The sequence below is a fragment of the Physella acuta genome, unplaced genomic scaffold, assembly GCF_028476545.2.
Source record: "Physella acuta isolate Inbredline_101_S28 unplaced genomic scaffold, ASM2847654v3 ptg001014l, whole genome shotgun sequence".
Taxonomy (NCBI): Eukaryota; Metazoa; Mollusca; class Gastropoda; family Physidae; genus Physella; species Physella acuta.
The window spans coordinates 251949-269725 of NW_026732531.1; the positions used below are offsets into that span (position 1 = coordinate 251949).

A 17777-nucleotide genomic window follows, 5' to 3' on the forward strand; every position below is an offset into this window, starting at 1 on the left:
AAATAGACAATCTGGAATCTTCTTGGTGTCTAATTTAAGGTGAACACACATATTTTGTTAGATTTTTATTTTGCTCACTAGGTACGAAATCCTGTTACTGCAAACGTAAGGGACACATTTTACAATCACAAGTCGGTACAAACTAAGACAAAATTATGTTGCCATCATTTCTCTAGGCGCGTCATTCGTAAGGTTTTATTTTGTTTCGAACGTAATGCTACATTAAAACATATAAACATAATTCATAGTGGAATTACCGCGACTATAGGTTTATAAAATACATAATTCCTTTGCTCATTGGTATCTAACGAAGTTAAACATAATTAGATATTACGATCAGTGTTTCTTTCAGACTTTTTTCTCCGGGGGGCACTTGACATTTTCGGGGGGGGGGGGGGCGTCAACATTTTTCGGGGGCGGACACTAGTAAAAGTATATGTTTACTATATAAAATCCATCTCGTTCGGCCCCCCCGAAGATTTGCCTGGAAGAAACTCTGATTACGATCATTACAGTCTACTGTAAATCGCAATGACTTTGGTTTATACGTAACTATTTTAATTTATGTATGTCGAATATAAATAAGAGGGATATTGATCAGCATTCACGTTTCCTTGAGGAACGTAAATTCCAATATAGTTTTATCAAAGATTAATGCCTGTTTTAAACTCTGCGACCTGCAAAAGCTTTTCGAAAACGAAATTACTAAAAATAAAAGAAAATATTAAAATGGTAACTATTACTTACGGTCATACTCAGCTGAAAAATATAAAATAATTGATTTTATTCATTCTATTTTAAATATTATTAAATATAAAACAAATTGACGTGCTAAGATTCCTAATTATTCAATAAAATTGCTAAGTTGTTTTAAATTGTTTATTTATTAAAACCAATGTAGCTTCCCGGAGGTAACATATTCCGCAAGTTGTATGATAGGGAAATTAATTAGCATTAGAGATTTCTTAAGGACTTTACAATTTTCAAAGCTATATATGGAACTCGTACTCGTGTTTTTGACAAAGAAAATTTGAAAACTTGGAGTTTAATTATTAGTATCTATTCCAGAATAGCTTTATACAGATTAATGCTTAAGTTGTGCGGTTCTCTTTGTAATCTGTCAATAGTTTGCTTTAACAAAACTTCGCATAATAAATGAATATTTTAAAGCAGTAAAAATATCTAGTGGTTTTTATTTAATAGAGCTGACGAAAATGGCTTATATTAATATCTGATTATAAGGAGCCGCGAAGGATAAGTAACATAAACGTATAAAGCTCCAAGTCAAGTTTTATCAAAGATAGATGTTCAAATGATAATGCCGAGCTACTAATCTATAAGCACTTTTCAAAAACAAAACTACAAATAGCAAGAGTTGATTTTCAGCCACTAAATATTATGTGTTTTAAATACACATAAAAACAATTAAATAATCTTAGTCTTTATTCTTAACATAAAAGTTAAAATATTACAATTATAAAATGATTAAAACCTATTTCTATGATCATTGAATGGCACACCGCGATTCAGTTGTTCCTCGAAATACGATTTTCCTAACATTACACGTATGTCAGATGTTCGTATCTGAAATCGATTTTTTCAATTGAATGCAATAAAAATGCCATTATTCCTTTCCAAAATGCCAGCCCAGTTTAGTATTTTTTATGATGTATATTGCACAAGATAAATACTGTTAAATAATAAAATAATATAAAGAAATTATGAATGTGTGAAAATGTTTTTATCTAAAATGTCAATTTACCCATACAAAAACTAACAACAGACAATACTTACAATTTTCATAATACTCTATTATGCGCTGTATCCGAAACATTTTTATAGAGTAAAGATCAGGTGTTGCTGAATAAATGAACAAAAATAAGACCAATCAATGGCAAATAATAAGTTTTTGATAGTCTTTGTAAATACGCAAGTTGAAATATTTTGTTACATTGAATCACATAATTTAGTTAACTGATCACACTGGTTACGGCTTTAAAAAAGTACAATTTAAATCACATATCAAATTATTATTCCAACTGCCACTCAATTTCACAGACGCCGTGCGCTCCTCTAATCCCTGCTTCACTACCCCGCCGCAGTTCCTTGTTGCGTCGGATTCGGCATAACCCCTACATAACAATGCCATATATTCGACTACTCTGCATGCCCTGAATAACTCTACTTTCCTTGATCAATACGATTAACTAAGTATTATATCCCATATTATCCCAAGGTCTCAAATTTTTATAATTGTTTGATATGGTTTAGCTTTTGGGCACTGAATGAAGGAATGACTATGGATTTTTTTTAAAAAATCAATACTTTTTTAAATATCGATTTTTTAAAAAACGTCCCATAAATGGGACGCTAGCAACGAACGGCCCCATGTACATTTATTTAAAAATAAAATCATTTATCACGAAATATGGCTAATCACGCGAAAATTAAGCTGTATTCTGATTGTGTATTGTTAGACCAATGATTAAATTGTTTAGGACAGCAAAAAATACTGATAATGATCAATTGGGTTAGCCATACCATGGTCTAAAATGCAGAAATTATGTTCAAAAGTCTAGTTTTCTTTCAATCTAGCATCCATCAAAGTGAACAACACTTGGAAATAAGTAAAGCTGTGACTAGTACATCTAATTATACACACATGATCACAAAAATTGTTTTATTCATCGAAACTGTTATATAATTAAATATAAATAATTGATTTTTTGGGGGCGTACTTGAAATTTTCAGGTGGGGGGGGGGGGGGTACTTAAATTTCAGGGGAAGGGTGGACATTGGTAAAAGTATGTTTTGTATATAAATTCCATTTTGTTCTGGGGGCAGAGCCCCCCCCCCCTCCTCCGAAATGATGTCTGAAAGAAACTCTGCCCTCAGTGAATTTGCAAAAGACGATCCGGTCCAGTCCCAGATGTCATCCAGCCATCTTCTTTTTTGTTACCTTCGCTATTCCCCCCCCCCCCCACCTCACAGGCCTACATTAGGACATCAGATATCTTATTTCTAGGGCACGGATCCATCTCTGGGGGCTTGTATTGAGTGTTCATGGCTCTCATCCACGTATGCAACTCACTATGGGAACAGCTCCCAATCTAACACCAGGAATCTCCTTTAAAAGTTAACAAAGTGAAACTGGTATCGGGAAACTTTGGAGGGGAATATTACTGGGGCATGACAACTGTACACAGCTAATTCACATTTCTGCTATATGTAGCTTGAGCTCTCTTACTTATATGATGAGTGTTAACCAACCCCCATGACTCAATCGTTTCACCTGAATCGTGACCATTGTTATTATTCTGGTTTGTTATAATTTTAATAGCACGCGCTACTACATTAACAGCAGTTCTAAATTAGTTTGTATTCAATGGTATTAAATACTTCAGTAAGTGTAATTCTGAAAACTCACAAATAAAATGTACGTTTTTCGATATTTGCAATTTTTTATACAATAATATATGTATATATAAGTCAAGGTCATAATTAAATATCTATAAATACTACTTAACACCCCAAAGTCAACAGTTAACAAAGTCAACCATTGTTTCACCATAAATAACCATTTAACATAAATATTTGCATCTGCGTTTCTCACTAGTGTCCAATAAATGTGACGTTTGTGTAACAATCTGCTTAAATATAGGTCAAGGTCATAATTACATATCTATAAATACTACTTAACACCCCAAAGTCATCAGTTATCAAAGTCAATAATTGTTTTACCATAAATAACCATTTAACATAAACATTTGCATCTGTGTTTTTCGCTAGTGTCCAATAAATATGACGTTTGTGTAACAATCTACATGGGGCCATTCGTTGCTAGCGTCCCACTTATAGGACGCTTGTTGTACACTTGATATAACGAAGTAGTAAAAAAAAATTGTTATTCTAAAATTTTTAGCAGATAGAAATATGGTACTGCTACAAGTTTCAGATGTATTTTGCACTTAAAATGTTAATATTTTAGAAGATATGCATTTTCCTGTGCGCATGTTTTCTTTTTTCCGCCATTTTGACAAGTCCTGCAAATCCGGCACTATAACATTTTTCGGAATTAATTTTTTTCACAAAACACACACACATTCAATAGTCTAACCATTTTCAAATACAATGAAACAATTTTTGTTTTAACTGTTTTTTAGTAAATATTGGCAATTTTATTTACAAGCGTCCCATAAGTGGGACGCTAGCAGAATATGGGATATATATATATATATAAATATATATATATATATATATATATATATATATATATATATATATATATATATATATATATATATATAATTAACTACAAATTTTGATTTTTTCGAAAAACTCGAACCTATGATGAAGAAAAGCACAATATTCAATCTACACTTATCTATATAACTCTAAGTTATCTGCTTCCTACCAAACTTTTCAATTTGACATTGTTCTAACTACGATTTGATGCATTTGACCAGTATAATCTTGTTCTATGTCAATTTTATAATATGATTCTGTTCTAACATTATATATTTAACGCATAAATTTCCCTTGGACACACTAGAATTATAATATTCTATGTCTGATTCTGCCAAAGAAATTAGATGTTTAAGGCATGTGACTTGTGCGTCATTGATCAAAATGGTGGCGTGTGAACATCTTTTTGTCGATTTTGGTTGTCATTCAAATAAACTGACTGAATTACCAGATCTTTAATCGTCAGTGTATTTATCTTATATATGTTGTCTTAACTGTATTATTTCACACTTATTTAGTTCAAACTTTGTTAAAAATATCTTAAATGATAATAGGCCTACTATTGTTAATAGAAACGCCTATACTAATTCTATTGTTTAGTAGTATAGTATCTGTAGGAGGTGTTCCAATATATGGATAATGAAAACAATGTCTTTGTTGCAGATAAAAATGTGAAGTAATTTATTGTTAGTAACTTTTTAGTCTTAAAACCATGAATATAAGTTTATTCCTGGTTTTCAGTTTAATACTAGTGTAGCAGAGGGGGGTGGGGGAAATAAATCTTTCTGTTTTTGCACTTTGTACTGATGTAGTCTGTATTTATTTCTATCCACAGAGAAGTGCGAAAGAGAACAATAAAAATAGTTAGACCTGGACATGCAGTGTCAATTATATGGGTAGAGGCGCTGTCTGTATTCAAGTTGCGCAGAAGCATTATGAGAAAAAAACAGTGTTTATGTATGTTCGCAATATTCAATAACAATATTGGTTCTTTTTGCATTAGGAACTGTGTATATTGTGTAAAATTAATACATTATTTTTAAGCTCATAACTAAGGTTTGCATTTATTGTATAAATACTATGATTCCAGTTGTTTCACAAGGGCGACACCAATATGAAAAACACTAAAATCGACAGTCAATATAATTCTTTATCCAGTTACTTAAAATAAAATTATAGGGTAGAGGGGTGACACAAAACCAAAAATGTAAAATTGTAAGAGGGTGGAGGGACACACCATCAGTTACCACACCAAGTGTCACCATGACTAGTCTCGCCACTGACTAAATCAAATTATGTTTATATATGCAGACAACCCTAAGTTACAGAATAAACTTTACATTTTAATGCACAGACCCACTTATAAAGAACTGTAAAAACATTACATGTTATGTGATGTACCCTAATATATAAACTTTGCCATGGAGGTGATAAAAAATGAAAATTAATGACCAAGGACAGTCCGATTTACAAAAAAGAAGATATTACTCATACAAGAGTATATTATTACTCATAAAAAATTGCATTACACATCTGGAAATCTATTAAAACTGTAAAAAAAATTGACTTACAACATTATACAATTTTCTTATCCTGATCTAGTTGATAGTATTTTGTTCTATCTCAAAAGTAAAAAAAAAAAAAATTATTTCGGGCTTCTTTTGCTACATAAAGTCATAAAAACAGTTTTAATGCTAATTGTTTAATGCCCTTTAACGTTTAATAAAAAAATTAATGAGTTAAAATATTTTAAAATGGTAATCAGACCCCATAAAACTTAAGATGCGTTTTTCTCAAAACTATATTTTGGGAGATAGAACAAGATAATACTAGGGGTACTATATATTAAAATATATTTGAAATATAGCATAACTAAATGCTTCAAACTTTTGGGTTAATATAATTTTTATTTTCTATATTTTTTCCTTTAGAAATAAAATAAAACTATTTTTAAAAATATGTATGAAAAATGTAAGTATAAAAATACATTCAAATTTCTAACAAACATGTTTAAAATATTGAAACGAAATATACTACTTTAATATTTCTGCATACTTTACCTAATTCTTCTTTGATGTTTGATACCATTATATTTGCTGCACGACGAGCTGTGTGTTTAAAAAAAATGTTTCAATAAGAGAGAAACGTATGTACTATTGAATTCAATGTACTTCTTTCGCGAGGCTATTTAAAATGTGTGCACATTATTAATCCCTGTGATAACAACAGTCAAACATTTATAAACATTAACATAATACGCATTTGTTTTTTTACATTGATGACTGGCTTTTAATTTCTCTTCCAAATTTGATTTTTCCAGTATAACTTCAAATAAGAATCAAAACCATTAAAATATGAGGCACACACAAAGCTTACATTTCTAATGCATGAAGTTGAACTGATGTCAGGATAATGTTCTTTATTATACGAGTTAAATGAAAAATACACACAAAACTTTCAGCGTATTAGTATCTTAGTTTTAAGTTAAAGAAATAGTGAGTTATTAAATTAGCCTTTTTTTATCAATACATAGTTTAACATAGTTGAAACAAGATAAAAATTGAAACCGTTTACAGTTAAGCCATTTAAAATCTTTTTCAAAAGATGTCGTGACGTTAGAATGTCCATGTGTTAAGTTTTAGACGTCTTAACAATTACACAAAAGCTCAGAATAGGACGTCGCAAGGAAAAGACAGGGAAAGACAATGAAACGTGGGGCGCACAGCAGAAAGACGGCTGACAAGAGCTGGAATGGAACTGTAAACAAAAGTTGACAGAGATAGGAACATGTGGAAAGAAATTGGGTGAGGGGAAAAAATGATAATGTTCATCGAAAGTAAATAAAAGTAAAATTCGAAGTTAAGATTTGTTTTTTCATACAAAAGCAATTACTTTGTTAGAAACGTACCTATTTTAAAGCTATTTTCAAGGGTTTGATTTTCTAGCAACATCTGTTTATTTTTGGCTTCTTCGAATTCTGTAAATATTTAAAATAAATAATGTGTTATACATATATATATATATATATATATATATATATATATATATATATATATATATATATATATATATATATATATATATATATATATATATAAAATACAAACAAAATTTAATATATTAAAAACAATTAATTTCTTTAAATAAATTTAATATGAGGTTATAATTTCAAAACATGTATGGACTTTGGAATGAAATTAACAAAAAAAAAACAATTAACATAATAAATAAAATAATTAGCTTTATGTTAACTATACCTACTAAACATGTAAAGCTTCCCTCTTTTCCGTTCTAACTGAAGCTGCTACCCAAAAGTTACCATAATATGTCATTTATGCTATGAACTATATTTTCGCTTTTGCTTATTTTTGTACGTTTCTATAGTTGGGGTATTCCGACTTTGAGTAACAAAATGATTGTCTTTTTCATATCAGCAAGTATTCACCCGCGGTCAGCGGTTAGTTCTTTGGTATGGTCTTATATTGTTGTCTATTATTATATCAGAGGTGTGGGTAGTTTAGCTATAAATGTGAATAACCTGACATAAAGTGTTGATAAGTAGATTGTTTTATTCAGCAACGTTTGATCTGTTTATAGGGGCTTTCTGATGATTTAGCACCTTTAATAATGTTTCTGCATGTGCTCATGTGTTTTATCTTGATACGACTCGGGGTCGAAACTGCACTAAGCTAAGGTTTTTTTTTAAAAATAATAGAATCATATTGTACCAGAAAAAAAATTATTCGGATTATGTTAATCAGCCTCTGCAAAGTAAAAGTAAACCATCCCTCGTGAACTACCTGGGTATAAAGGGATGTCGTGGAACGTTCGTCCAAGATACCGTTTAAAATATCTCAGTGGCATTTGTCGTCTTGTTTAGTTTTAGAAGATAAAATTGCTTTTCCGTTTGTGTTGTGCTCTTTAGAATAAATATAGGGGCTAAGATCACTGGGTTACATCTGGTTACAAGACCGCGAATGAACGACCAATCAATATATATATTTACTGGTTTGAAATGTACCTGCTTTAAATTGTACACTTACTAAATTTGTAGAAATTTGTAAAATGTGTTAAAATTGTAAAAACAAACTTAGTCAATAAAACCAATATGAATTTTTAGGAAACACATTATCAATAGTAGAATATAACATATATTCTATAGTTTAACATTTTGAAGTAATGATGCATAGTGTCTAGAAATTTGACCTTGTTAAAAAAATAATATTTTTTAAATGTCTACAGCAGATAAAAAAAGTTCATACATGTGAGAATTTTAAGGAAGAACACAAAACTAATGTTTATTATATTATAAATATGAGATGTTAATGCCTTTTTCTTGGTGGAGCTTTTCATATGAGTCCTTTCTATCAGAAAATTCCTTTTTGAGATGGTCAAGCTCAGTTTGTAGCACTTCTGGTAGAATAAAAAAAATTGCAAGGTAAATTGGTAATTAAATTTTAAATTAGAGACTTGTGAGAATTTAATTAAGGAGTGTCTGAAGTAGAATGTAAAATAGTAGCATACATGTGAGACATGTGAAAAAGTTTTTTAAAGTAACAAACACAAATGTTTATTTTATATGATGTATTAATTTTCTATACCCTTTTCCTGGTTGAGTTTTTCACAAAATGCCTTACTATCAGAATATGCTTCCCTGAGATGATTCATCTCAGATTGTAGTATCTCTTATAAATGTTAGAAAAAAATCATAATGAAAATGATAAATTATTTAAGTATTACAAAGAAATGTATTACGCCTATTGTTGAATAAAAATTATAGTCGTTCACTAAACTAAATCAGGCGGGTCCGCCGACGACCAAGTTTGGTGCGATTTCTCCGGTCTATCCTCAGAAATGTATTTATCCCTGCGACAAGTTATATATATATATATATATATATATATATATATATATATATATATATATATATATATATATATATATATATATATATGTGTGTGTATATATATATATATATATATATATATACACATATATAGTCTACATCAATAAAACAAGTCCGCCTCTAAGATTAAATATAATGCTTCGTCTATATATCAGACTCCTATAATTGTGTTTTTTTAGTATTCTTTCTATTTTGGTGGTAACATTGCTGTATAGGATTGTGAATGTTTATGTTTACACCAGTATAAAAACTGTAACATGCCTACCGTTTTCTTTTTTTCCCAAGTTTTCTTTAACTTGCTTTCGCGTCTTTCCAATCAAATCTTGCGATCGAAATTTCGGGCACTTCCCAGTTAGCTAGCGCGCCGAAATTTTCAGGGAAGCTTTGTTTCCGATGACAATAGAATATTCAATTGTTATTATTACTAAATTGATCCATGGAAACATTTTATTGATCATTTTAGACCGCTATATAATTGTACAAAAAACGTGGGGGAAAAAGGGACATAACCCAGTAATTGTAATTTGATGAAAACAAGGTTCGGTACTCTCCCTCTTTTTGCTTACTGAGTAGTGTTCACGCGGTGTTTGTGTACAAACAACCGGAACAACTGGTGGCCAGTATGGGGGAGACGATATGGTCGAGTGGTTGGGCACACGATTGCTAAACCACTCGACACGGGTTCAAGGCACGTGTTTTTTAAGAGTTGTCTTCGTTTACCCAAAAAATAAACCGGGAGTGATCTCCCCTAACCTTTCTCGAATATTCTTATATAAAATAACAGGGGATGGGAACTCGGGCTATAGACATGATTTTTAATCCATTTTAAATACTTAAAGTTTTAAAAATAGAATAAAATCTCGTAGACAAATTAATTGCACACCAAGTGAATAATAAAAAAGTGCATAATAGTGCGCAATATTATTAGTACATTAAAAATTTACATTTGTTTTTTTGAGAAATCGGAAGTAGCGTAAATTACTACTTTCGGTCAACGGAAATTACTCAAATTTTAACAGAAGGTAACGAATTAGATCTTTTACTTACATGTGAAATTTCATTTAACTGTCTGAAACAGTACTCAAGTTATAGGCTTTTGAAAAATTCAAAGTAGGAAAAGTACCACTTCCGGTTATCGGAAATCCCTCAAAAGCTGATACGGATCTACGATTTTGATAAAATACTTATATATGAAATTTCATCAACCTAGCTGTAACGGTACTCAAGTTATCGTGTTTACACACGGACACATACACACACACACATACACACACAGACAGACACAAAGACACACGGACAAGATTGCATAATTATGTTTTTCCGTATCAGTGAGGTGTAAAACGTCGACATTTGTAAAAATCTCGATTTTTTAGTTGCACGATTACAAGTTTTTCTCTATACTTCGTATATACGAGAAAGTAAAAAAGTGAATGCGAAAAGATAAAATCGATAGCAAGATTTTAATGCAAACAAACAAAGACTAAAAAATAGAAAATAATTATCATTAAAAAAGTTTTTAAAAAAACACGTTTTCTGATTGAACTAAAAAGTAGAAAATAAATGCTATAAATTACAATAATGCAAACGATCACTCTACTATAAGCGATGAAAAACGTGGGGCGCCGTGATTTTCTTACATTTGCTAATACTGTTGACTCTCTACAAGCTTCTTAATAAAAGTCAATAGTGTTAGCTAATCAATAGTAATATAACTTTTACTTCGGCGCCCCACGTTTTTCATCGCTTATAGTAGAGTGATCGCTTGCATTATTGTGATGTATAGCATTTATTTTCTACTTTTTAGTTCTTCAGAAAACGTGGGTTTTTTTTAACTTTTTTAATGATAATTATTCTAGTCTTTCTGTTGTCATGCTGAGGTCTAAAACAAGTTCTGATTTTATATAAAAAAAGCTCAGCGTTATATGTAAAAGTAAATGAAGTCTGTATATATCCTAAAGATATAACCTAATAATGTACTTCCATATTGGTTACCACCTATGCAATATTCCCCCCCCCCCCATTTTCAGGCATTTTCTATAACAATTTTAAGCCGATTTACCAGTAGTCATCTGACTTATGGAACAGTAGCAACGTGGAACAACGATCATATGTACATCAAGTACATTGTTCCTTAAAATATAGAAACTGTCCACGAGTTAGGCAAAGAAGGGGTAAATATAACGGGAGGGAATCGTAGATACACTCTCTTAAGTCTTATTCGCCGATGTTGGTTTTAATCTTCCGTGTAGATTTCCTTGTAGAGGCTGATTCAACTGTTAGGCGAATTGGTTTTGCATTATTGAGTGTGCTAGTTTGCTTTATTATTTTAACTAACAATTGACATGTAGGCTACTGCTAAATTTTATTTTGTTATTTTAATGAGCAACTTATTATATTAAAGCTAGGAACATGCGTGCATTCATTATCTTCAACTTACACTATATTTACTATTGTTGCTTATTACTGCTTGATGGTGGTATATTTGTTACTATTGCAAGCGTATCTTACAAAACGTATCCTGTAGATACGCGTCTATGGCCATCGTACGTGTAAATCACATTTGTTTTTTTTATTAAAGCTTTAACAATCAATTGTTTTCAATTAACTCTTGACTATATCTACATTTGATAAGTAAAGTTATATTTATTTTCTTCTTCTACACTCGCTATTAAATGAGTATATACAATTGTCGTTGCTTTCGATAAAGTACAGTTTAATTTTAAAAATAACCTACTTACCGTATGGCTCCACTGTGTAAGCTAGTAATCTTTTGCTAATGAATTTACAAGCACACAATTTAATATTCAAGTATATTTATGACAATTACCGACACCCTAGAACCAAAATCAGTTGCACTGTAGTTATCTCTATATTTTTTCGATAACAGACTTTTTGTTATTACAAGCTTTTATTTAACTCACTTCCTCTGTCGTCAGTCGTCAGTCGTAAGTCTGTCTAGACCGAAACGCAGGAGTGAAAATTCGGACACTTCTACTTGACCGATACGATTCACAGTTGACACGTGGAAAAAGACATGAAGACAATAGTTGTATATTAGGTCACTTTTGATTATTATTTTTGGCGGAGGAGCGAAGGCGCAGGCGCAAAGGCTATATAGCAAAATACTCCCCGCCTGGGGGAGGCGGATGTACAATGACATATAGCAAAATACTCCCAGCCTGGCGCATCGCAGGGGGAGGCGGATGCGCGGGAAGGCGCAAAGACATATAGTAAAATACTACGCCAACTGGGGTTGGCGGAGGTGGAGGGTGGCGCAGCCTGGTACAATGAGATATAGTAAAATACTCCCAGCCTGGCGCAGGGTGAAGGGTGAGGGTGAAGGGTGAGCCTGGCGCAATGAGATATAGTAAAATACTCCCCCACCCTAGGGTGGCGGAGGAGCGGAGGGTGGGTCACCTTTGGTGACGTAATCACTGACCTTGTGACGTATTCATTGACCTTGTGACGTAATCATTGACCTTGTGACGTAATTAGTGACCTTGTGACGTATTCATTGACCTAGTTACGTAATTTTAATGATTTTTTTAATGAGTTTTAATAAGTTTTTTTAAATTTTATTTTAAAATTAGTTTGAATTTTAATTTAATTACATAGTTTACTTTTTAATTATTTTTATTGAGTAGTTACGTAATTTTATTTTGTTTATTTTGTTTATTTTAATTTTTTAAATTTTTAAATTTTTAAATTTTTAAATTTTTAAATTTTTAAATTTTTAAATTTTTTTAATTTTTTAAAATTATTATTTTTTTGTTTTGTAATTTTTATTAACGAGTTACGTAATTTGCTTATTTGTTTGAAATTCATTTTATTTCTTTGTATATTGCTTTAAATTCTCCAACACAACGAACGTGTACAAAAAACAGGTTACATTCTCCAACACAACGAATGTTACAAAAATAGAACATCCATTAACCAGCCGTGCAACACGTGTTACTTATCGATCCGCAATCCTTTGTTTTTTTTTGTTTTTTTTTTGACACGCGCCGCCCGGAGATTTATGGGTATTATATTGATTGCAGCCATGGGGCCATCAAATGAGGGTCCGCCTTATTAAATTGGTCATGCATCGTGGCTTTATGTGTTGTTCGCCGAAGCGAACACCGCAGGGGTTATGGTAATTAATCGAAAGAGCTGAGTGGTTAACCGCAAAGCCACCATTAAGTGTGGGAACACTTGTTACCACTTTAATTGATTTTCTCACTCAGTTTGACAGTTCATGATGATTAATGCGAGCCATTAAGTTCCTCTCCACGTTAAGTGTGGGAACACCTGTTACCACTTTAATTGGTTTTACCACTCGGTTTGACAGGTCATGATGATTAACGACGTACATTAAGTGGCTTTCCGCGAAGTCAACAGGTAACAGCTGGTGCTGTAATTAGGCTGAGCAGCCGTATAAATGACCGCGAAAATTTTGTTTTAATCACTTCGACTTCGGACTTCAAACCAACCATCACCTCTAGTTAACCAGCCTGCGACCTCTGCTGACTCCTGAGACTAACCCACGCCAGCTTTACCAATCATCACGTCTACCTAACTCTTCCACGGACCACATCTTTTGTGCGTGTTTACAGATCTTTAGGAATTAACATTGAAGGTAAGGTTAATATTAATTTTGTTTTAAGGGCGCTAACTCCATTAAAATACCCTTTAATTAAGTCTGTTCTAAATAAGTACGCACATGTATTACTTTACTTTTTGAATCGTACACCGAGGTAAGGTTAATAGTACGTGATGTTTTAAGGAAACTAACCCCATTAAAATACCCTTTAAATAATTATGTATCTAAATAAGTAGTCATATGTATTCCTTTTTAGTGTACAACCGACCCAACGAGACAGCCGCTCCATTGACCGAGCCTATTGAGCCACCTACCCATCCCCGATCCATCCACTGAACCAAACGTTCCAGCTACATCCAACTACACAACCCTAGATCGAACTTAGACGTTCAAACCCATAGGTACGTTTCATTTTTTAATTTTGTTTTAAGTATGTATTTTATTTTATGATTTTTATTTTATGTAATTATTTTAATCTTTATTCTACAGCCACCGTCCTACCCAAGCAGCCAACTGATCCACACACTAGACACCTCGTCAATAATGGAAGCCGCCCAACCTACCACCCACCCAACCATGACTCGTTACTCATGTGAGCTCTGCGACCGAGTATTCAGCCGTAATCAACTTTTCATACGCCATCACGACTCTGTTCACGGCCGACAAAGACATCCCTGCACAACTTGCGGGAAAGTATTTACACTACTTTCCAATTTGACAAGACACTATAAGACAGCACACAGCAACCAAACATCACCGACCGATACCCCATCAGCAACCAACACACAAACACACCAACCCACATTAGTGACCGACACACATACTGTCCAACTCCCATCAGCGAGTCAAACAGACCATACTGCAACCAACACTAGCCCCTTAAAACGACATACGACGTATGACGACATAGCAAACAACAAACGCGTAAAGGCTAACAATGACAGTAACCTTAATTCACACACCCCTATTTTTCCTGTAGACGACCTTAGGGGAGATGCAGTAGGCTTACACACGACCACAGACAAAGCTTCACCCACATCCCGTCTTACAGACATTCCTGACTTTATTAAACATAATCACACCATTAACATGTTACAACAGGATTCAAATTCAAAACCCTACACAGACAATTTTTCCTTTTTTAGATGTTTAGCCACACATTTAGGAGCATCCATAATAAATCTTAGCAAACCAACATTAAAACTCGCGAAACAGTGGCAAGCGCACCAAGGTCTCAGGAGCTTGGATAAATTTAGCGGGGTTAGGTTGGTCGAAATTCCCCTCTTAGAGTCCTGTTTTAGTGTAAATATTGAGATTTTTGAATTTGACGAAAACCAGATCCTTTCTCCGAAACTTAGAAGTAGTGATAGGTTTAGGGAGACTGTATCTTTTATTTTTTCAAAATCAGTTTATGTACATTAATAATATAGGTGGGGCGGGTTACTCTTTCGCGTGTTTTGTGTGTAACAAATTATGGCCCACCGTTCAACAATTGAACAGACACGTGAAAGGGTGTAATGGGGGGAAACCCGTAGATAGGTATAAGGGAGGGCTTTATCAGACACAGCAAACAATCTGGGAGTTTTTAGCGTCCTATGGGTTAGATGTAGATAGTAACTTTGTTTATCCCTTCCGAGCAACTTACGATTTCGAATGCTATTTCGACCATACCGAGTTACCCACGTTAGGTAGAGTTACAAAAAGCGTAGCCAAACACGTGCCTTTGTCTTGCTCTGTTGCCGCAAACGTAGATGGGTTCGTCGAACCCATCTGTTTTATTTCGACTGGTGACCCTCAAGAATTAGTGACTAGAGTTATTGACAGACTCCACATAATCGCTGAGGCAGCTTATGGAATTTTGAGAAAACAATTCGATCCTATTTTTAAGCAAATCAGGAAGTTATTTCCACCTAAAGCTAGGGGTAGTGATAATAAGTCGAACGACAAAGGGTTTGATAGGTTTCTTAGCGGTAGATTAGACGAGTATTTGCGACAAATGCCGGTTATAAGGTTTAATTCAGGAAAATACGATATAAATCTCGTTAAGCCGTATTTTATTCAGTACTTTTTAGCTTATTCAAACACAGAAGAGGGGTTAGAGGAGGGACCTAGATCTAGTTGTAACGATGATGAAGACGACGTAGAAGATAAACAAACACCGTTTAAATATGTAGTTAAAAGAAATAATAATTTCATGTGTATATCAACAAATAAATTAAAGTTCTTAGATATAGTTAATTATCTAGCACCAGGGTTTAGCTATAGTAAATACCTCGCCGCGTATAATGTTAAAGAGACCAAAGGCTTTTTCCCGTACGAATATGTCAAAAATATAGCCGTCTTAGATGAAACGTGTTTACCTCCGCATTCGGCCTTTTTTTCATCATTAAAAAATTGTAACATTTCAGACGAGGAGTACGCGATGTGTAGGCAAATTTGGGTAGAGAAGGGGATGCAAACTTTTAAAGATTATCTTATATGGTACAACAATATCGATGTAAAACCGTTTATCGAGGCGCTCGAGCAGCAAACTAATTTTTACAAAAATTTAGGGGTTGATATTTTCAAAGACGCGATTTCTGTCCCGGGGGTAACCTTAAAATACTTATTTAAAACACTTCCCAAAAACGTTTCTTTTTCTTTGTGTTCCGAGCTCAAATCAGAGTTACATAAAACAATCCGAAATAATATCGTAGGCGGCCCCTCCGTTATTTTTCATAGACATCACGAAAAGGGTTCATTATTTACGGTCTTTAATGCAAAAAATGCCGACGGGATTTCCGATTATTAGAAATAGTGAGGAGGGGTTTAGACCGCGTAAAGCGAATCATTATGGGGAACAGGCCTTTCAGTGGTTATCGTGGGTTTCAAAAACAAAGGGGGTAACTTTAAAAACCGCGTTTAACGGGGGCGAAGTTAGCTTAGGATCCCGCCATATAAGAGTAGATGGGTGGGACGCGAACACTCGAACCGTTTATCAGTTCCATGGCTGCCTCTTTCGTGGACACCCTGACTGCCCTTTAACTAAAGACAGAACAGTAAATCCTATTAGTAACAGACCCTTGACTGAGTTATTTAAAAAGACAAACGAAATTACGAAGTACCTTACTTGTTATGGACCGCTCTCCGACAGCCGCGGAGGGAGCGGACACCCCAGGTTTGTTTGGTATGGTACCGATAGAAGTCACTCTAATGGAATCCCAACAACTTGCCGTGAGCTCGTTAATGCTGTCTAGGGGTAAAACACGACAAATCGAAGAGACTCAACACGACTTAAACTATCAATACCTTTTTAATAAATGTACAAGATTATGACACTAGGTAAGTTCAAAATGTACAGACTCTAGGAGTACAATAAATAAACTCAAAAACTCCAACTTACAGTTTGAGAAAATCACAATATATCACAGCTGTGGCTTAGTATATTATACACCAATAAAGATCAATACTTCACACAACTGAATGGCATCATAATTACCACATAAAACCAAGAAGAGACTTATTGCCTCTACAACAATAGAAATCCAAATAAAGGTCAAACTATCACCGAAGTAATCAAAAAGGTGCAATAATACACCAGAACAAAATATTAGAAATACTACAACTTGCCACACAATACCTTATACAAAAGGTGTTAATCATGTCACAAAATAACAATACTGAAAAAGTGGCACACATAACCACCGGCACAACTCTCCTGGTCCAAAGGTCAATCTGGCTGCCTTTAGACATGAAAAAACCCGAGATTAAATACAACTCAGATTAAGGGGAAATAACTCAAAAGTCTTACGACTATTGGTTGAGGATCTGTCAAGGATCCTCACAGTCGCAAGACCATTGGTTGAGGTTCTGCCAGGGATTAAAAATACAATCACCTGATGTGACAGAGTTCAGTTGACCGATTCGTACCAGTGAACTGACAATTCTCCCAAGGACAAATACATAACTCAGGAGATTAAATATAAATAAAGCAAAAAGACCTAAGTAGGTCACATCCCCTCCCTTTTAGAGAGGCATTTTTGTTACACAAAAAATGGCAATCAC

The 17777-nt window shown here is 33.4% G+C and overlaps 1 protein-coding gene across 1 annotated transcript in view; it reads right to left on the reverse strand.

The window, feature by feature from the left end:
• Positions 1-739: 739 nt before the first annotated feature.
• The window catches only part of LOC131954592 (myosin-9-like), a 57561-nt gene continuing 40523 nt past the window's right edge, over positions 740-17777 (reverse strand). The window contains exons 8-12 of the mRNA XM_059318367.1: positions 8575-8658; positions 7154-7222; positions 6306-6353; positions 1795-1860; positions 740-759 (exon numbers count right to left, since the gene is read on the reverse strand). Coding sequence (XP_059174350.1) covers positions 740-759; positions 1795-1860; positions 6306-6353; positions 7154-7222; positions 8575-8658 — 287 coding nt within the window. The remainder of the gene's footprint in view (positions 760-1794; positions 1861-6305; positions 6354-7153; positions 7223-8574; positions 8659-17777) is intronic.